The sequence below is a fragment of the Triticum aestivum genome, chromosome 6A, assembly GCF_018294505.1.
Source record: "Triticum aestivum cultivar Chinese Spring chromosome 6A, IWGSC CS RefSeq v2.1, whole genome shotgun sequence".
Lineage (NCBI taxonomy): Eukaryota > Viridiplantae > Streptophyta > Magnoliopsida > Poales > Poaceae > Triticum > Triticum aestivum.
In genome coordinates this window covers 557728681-557734221 of record NC_057809.1, presented here as the reverse complement: position 1 = coordinate 557734221, position 5541 = coordinate 557728681, and the positions used below count along the sequence as shown (strand labels likewise).

Genomic DNA, 5541 nt, shown 5'->3' with positions numbered 1-5541 from the left:
AGTTTCCATGTCCCAATCCTTTCTAGGGATTCTAAGTAATTCAAGTGATTGTTTCCGCTATGAGAATAATGACAACAAATGTAATTCAACTTATATTTACCATTAGTTTTTTTCTAACTACAAAATGCAGCAGCTAACCAATACTATTATTTGGTCCTCTCCTTGTATTGTTTTCTTGCGCTGACTGAAAACATCTTATCTTTTTCAGATATAAGAGATGATATGCCTGATGATTTATCTCCATCGGCACAAATTGATTATGACAGACTTCTGGGTGGCCTTCTGGTCGAGGGATTTGATGAAAGATCGTGTCGCAGCAGGTACCAGTTTGCACGTTATCACAGGAATGCAGCAAGAGTACCTTCTCCATACCTCATAGAAAGATTAAGAAGGCAAGAAGCACTGCAGAAGAAGTGTGGTCCAGGCACCAAATCATACAACAATGCTGCAAAACAGCTCACGTCCACTCAGAGCATCAACGGCACATCAGATTGCAACTATCTCTTCCTGATAATCCATGCCGGGATGGGGAACCGGATGCTTGAGATGACTTCAGCGTTCCTTTACGCGCTTCTGACAGGCAGGGTTTTGCTCGTGGACCGTTCTAAGCAGATTGCCAGTACTTTCTGCGAGCCTTTCCTTGGAACTTCATGGTTGATTCCTTCAGATTTCCCTCTGAGCTATAATGAGTTCACCGAGCGTAGTCCAGAGAGCTACGGCAACATGTTGCAGGATAATGTTATCCGTGGCAACACATATCGGTCTCTAGCCAGTGATAGGCCTCCCTATGTGTTCCTCTATCTTGACGGCGATTGCGCTTCCAACGACAAGCTTTTCTACTGCGAAGATGATCAACAGTTCCTGCAAGGTGTGCCGTGGCTGATCATGCAAACTGACATGTACTTTGTGCCGTCTCTGTTTCTTATCCCAAGTTTCCAAGATGAACTGAGCAATCTGTTTCCTGAAAAGGACACCGTTTTCCATCACTTGGGCCGGTATCTTCTTCATCCAACAAATGATATTTGGTATTCGGCGACAACTTACTACAGGGCGTACCTTGCTAAAGCTGATAAAGTAGTGGGGATACAGATCAGAATACTTGAAACGGAGGGCATCCTCCAAAGAAATGGGGCATTTCCACATGTTTTAGAGCAGGTCCTTTCTTGTGCTCAGGGTGAAAAGTTGCTGCCAGAAATCGGCTTGACCGATGAAGCAGCCACTGGGAATAATCGGACAATTGCTGTTCTTGCGACTTCTTTAAGCTCTTGGTACAGTGATCAGATCCGGGTAAGGTACAGCGAGCACCGGACCGTCGACGGCACCAGGGTCAAAGTGTACCAGCCGAGCCACGAGGAGTACCAGAGGTCCAAGAACAAGAAGCACAACATGAAGGCGCTGGCGGAGATCTACCTGCTCAGCATGAGCGATGTGCTCATGACCAGCGGGTACTCCACCTTCGGGTACGTCGCGCAGGGCCTCGCCGGCCTCACGCCGTGGATCATGTACAAGCCCGAGAAGAACCTGTACAAGCCCGAGAGCCATGTCGTGCCGAAGCCGCCATGCGGACGCGCCATGTCCATCGAGCCGTGCTTCCACCAGGCCCCCTACTTCGACTGCAAGGCCAAGAGGGACGCCGACCTGGGCATGGTGGTGCCGTACGTGAGGCACTGCGAGGACGTCAGCTGGGGTCTCAAGATTGTAAATGAAACTCGGTTGTAGCTGTAACTTTTCTTTTCTTTTCTTCACACGGTAACACAATTGCTTGCTAAGATATAGAGGGTAGGCTTCTCTTTTTTTACAGGAAAATATGTTCCACAAATGTAATTTTTTTTCCATCTCGTGCATTTGATCCGAACTGTAGATAGTTGATAAACAGGTTCATCAATAGGAAAATACTATAGTTGCCATGTTTCCTGTCATTCTTACTTACCGGGGCATTGTTTTGCACTTATTGGGTGGTGTTTGTTGAGTTTTCGAGGGCATGTAACTCAACAGCAATGTACAGCATAGAGAACAATACCCTCGATCAGGGCATGTCTCGTGAGAATGAGTTGAAGTGAAACAACTGAAAACAGGTTCCGAAACAGCCTGCACACCTCTCACATGTCATTCGTCGTAGAACACACACGGTGTGAAAGACAACTCTGTAGCCATCTTAATTGGTACTCCCTCCGTTTCTAAGTTTTTTTAGAGATTTCAATACAGACTCCATACAAAGCAAAATGAATGAATGTACACTCTAAAATATGTTTATCTACATATGTGTGTAGTTTTTATTGAAAAATCTATTAAAAAAAAGACTTGTATTTAGGAGCGGAGGAAGCAGTTTTGAAATATTATGAATATTATTGCGTTTTTCATATATATGATAGGAGTAATAAAGATGTGGATACATGCATGTCTGGATTGGAGAGGTGATTTTAACCATGATACACCCGCAAGAAGAGTAGACAAACAAAACCCATGTACTAAAATTCTACTAGCAGAATTTTACTTGTGATCGAGTTTGGGGTCTAAAACCGTACGTGTAACTAGTGCCTACTAGGTACTACTACTTGGGGTCAACAACAAGCTTTAGGCCCCATCTCACGTCCTGGCAGCGGCGGAGATGCGGCACCGACCTCGCCGTGTCCGCCGTGTGTTTGAGCTTGCAGTCGTACATGGGCGGCGTGTGGAAGCAGGGCTCCATGGACACGTCCCGGGCGCAGGGCGGGTCGGGCGTCTCGCTGACGTTGAGCGGGCGGTACATGACCCACGGCGTGACGCCGGCGAGCCCCTGCGCGACGTACCCGAAGGTGGACCAGCCGGAGGTGACGAGCACGTCGCAGAGGCTGAGCAGGTACATCTCGGCCCACGCCTTGGTGTCGTGCGACCTCCGGCCGAACTGCTGGTACTCCTCGTGGCTCGGCTGGTGCACGCCCACGTCCTCGCCGCTCGCCGTCGGCTGCTCCCAGTACATGCTCTTGATGCGCTCGTAGAACCACGGCCTGAGCGAGGCGATCAGGACGGTCCTGGACACGCCCCCGGGCGCCGGCGTGACGGCCGGCTCGCCGGCGGCGAGGAGCTCCGGGAGCAGCTTCTCCTTCCACACGCACGACGTGATCTGCCGCAGGATGTGCGGCGACTTGCCCTGCTCGCTGTCGAAGACGCGTAGCTGGATGCCGACGAGCTGTTCCGCACGCGCGAGGTAGGCGCGGTAGTACCGCGAGACGAGGCCCCAGACGTGGTCGGCCGGGTGGAAGAGGTACCGGCCGAGGTGGTGGAACACGGCGTCGCGCTCCGGGAAGAGCGCGGCGAGCTCCTCCGCGAAGGACGGGACCTGGAACAGCCCCGGCACGCTGTACGTGTCCATCCTCGCCACCAGCCACTGGATGTTGGACATGAGGCGCTGGTCGTCGTCGCAGAAGAACCTCTTGTCGCCGTCGCCGTAGTCGTGCTCAAGGTAGGCGTACGCCAACGCCGGCACCTGCATCGGCGTCGAGTGAGTCGAGTCCGTCGTGAGCACCTTGTTCTTGAGCATGTTGCCGTAGGTCTCGGCGGCGTCGACGGTGATGTTGGCGAGGCCCGCCACCGGGAAGTCCGGGGGCAGCAGCCACGTCGCGCCGGGGAAGGGCTCGCAGAAGAGCTCGCCCATGCCGTTGCCCCGGTCGACGAGGAGGACGCGGTCGGTGAGCAGCGCGTAGAGGAACGCGGACGCGGCGGCGAGGATGCGGTTGCCGAGGCCGCGGTTGCAGACGGAGACGACGTACTTGCACTCGGCGTCGACGGCGCTCCTGCCGGCGCTCAGCTGCTGGACGGCGCGGCCGTACGCGTCGCTGCCGGGGCCGCACCGCCGCTGGAGCTCCTCGTGCCGTCGCAGCCTCGAGACGAGGTGCGGGGAAGGCCGCCGCGGCGTGCTCCGCCGGTACGCGGAGGACTCGTGCCTGCTGCGGCATGTCTTCTCGTCGACCCCGTCGGCCAGGAGGCCGCCGAGGAGTTTGTCCGGCGCGTTCCTCGCGTACGGCAACCAGGCGTGACCGGAACCTGCATGCACGTGAAAAGAGAAAGTTTAGCTCGTCAGAGTCAACTTCATCGGGCACGAACAGTGCTAGCGTCAGTTGGCACACCACTGCCTCTACACTGAAGCAACAGTGGACTGGGGTTTGGAGATGCTCTTATGTGCAACAGTGCAAGCAATATGGCTAACTTTCAGTTCGGTAAGCAGTGACCCCTGTCTGCAGTCTGCACGATGCTGCTATTACAGCTGCCGGTGCTGCGCATATGTAGCCTGCGGCAGACTGGAAAGAAACGCAAAACTTGGACAAATCTATGGTCTAAGATTACAACTGCCAGTCTACCCCGATCGAAACACATACTATTGTACAGAGACTTGTAAGCATGCATGTATGATACTGTGTGCGAAAACTAAGCTTTGGTTAATGGTTACCTCGACGCAGCTGGGCTCCGGCAGCGGCGATCCAGACCGCGGGAGCGCGGCCGCCGTCGACAAGAAGGACGACGGCCAGCAGCACGGCCACGACGAAGGCGACGAGCAACAGGTTGACCACCGGCCTGCACCGCCTCTCACCGGCGCCCGCCTGCCTCCTCTTATTCTTCTTCCGCGGCGTCATGGAGCACTGGTCCTCCGCCTCCTCCGCCTCCAGCAAGTCGCGCGCCGTGGCGGTCCTCGGCAGCACGGCCGCCGGCGACGCCTCCTGCTCCGTGGCGCCCTCCGCGCACGCCTTGGGCGCCTTGCGCTGCTGCATCGCCGACGCGCGCCCGGTGTGCCCCGGCCGACCAACTGAAGCTAAGCAGAGACGTCTATCTATCTATCTATCTAAGCAGAAACTGCGGCGGGGTCTGCACGGGATTAGGCGCTGCGCATTTCTCGCGGATTTGTTTTAGTCGATCGATAACGCATTGGATTTGTCAAATCTTAAGAGCTACTACGGTCTACGGCCTGTCCTGCACCGCCGCTACTGAAAACAGGACAGGAGCAATTAATCACACCGTAGAATAATGTAGGATCGTACTGGCACTTGCGTGCATGCTTTTTGGATCGCACCCGCGAGTCCACGGTTCATCGTCAAATGTGATTACGCAGAGCCACAGCAGCGAATCACGAGCCGAGTGCTGATGCTAAACCAACTGAAACGAAGCTTATCTTTTGCCCCACTTGCGCATGGTTATAAAAACAGAGTTTTTTTAAAAAAAAATAGAGTTGTTTAGTACTACTACTCCCTCCATTTCTAAATATATTTTTTAAAGATTCCAATGCAAACTACATACGAAGCAAAATGAGTGAATCTACACTTTACAATGAGTCTATCATTTAAAAACGGAGGGTGTATCCCACTAACCCACGGGAGTTCAGGGCCTCTTTTGATTCACAGATTTTTTATAGAAATTTCGGAGGATTAGAATTATTAGAAACTCCGCTCTCTTTTTTTTGAGAAGATCTTAGAAAATTCCCTAAGTGGTCATTTAATTCGTAGGATTTGAATAATTTGTTCCACGTTCCAAAAAAATTTAGCAACCACTCCAATCCAATCTCAACGGAAA

General features: G+C 52.9%; 2 protein-coding genes across 2 annotated transcripts; one reads left to right on the top strand and one right to left on the bottom strand.

Moving 5' to 3' along the window:
- Positions 1-212: 212 nt before the first annotated feature.
- LOC123131019 (galactoside 2-alpha-L-fucosyltransferase-like) lies at positions 213-1838 on the top strand. The gene has a single exon (XM_044550794.1). It carries the CDS (start codon positions 223-225, stop codon positions 1717-1719), a length of 1497 nt encoding a protein of 498 aa, XP_044406729.1. The 5' UTR covers positions 213-222; the 3' UTR covers positions 1720-1838.
- A 494-nt stretch (positions 1839-2332) lies between these two features.
- LOC123131018 (galactoside 2-alpha-L-fucosyltransferase) lies at positions 2333-4858 on the bottom strand. The gene is made up of 2 exons (XM_044550793.1): positions 4427-4858; positions 2333-4023 (listed from the first exon to the last, which is right to left on the bottom strand). The coding sequence occupies exons 1-2, from the start codon at positions 4743-4745 to the stop codon at positions 2552-2554; spliced, it is 1791 nt and encodes a 596-aa protein (XP_044406728.1). The 5' UTR covers positions 4746-4858; the 3' UTR covers positions 2333-2551.
- Between the last annotated feature and the right edge of the window lie 683 nt (positions 4859-5541).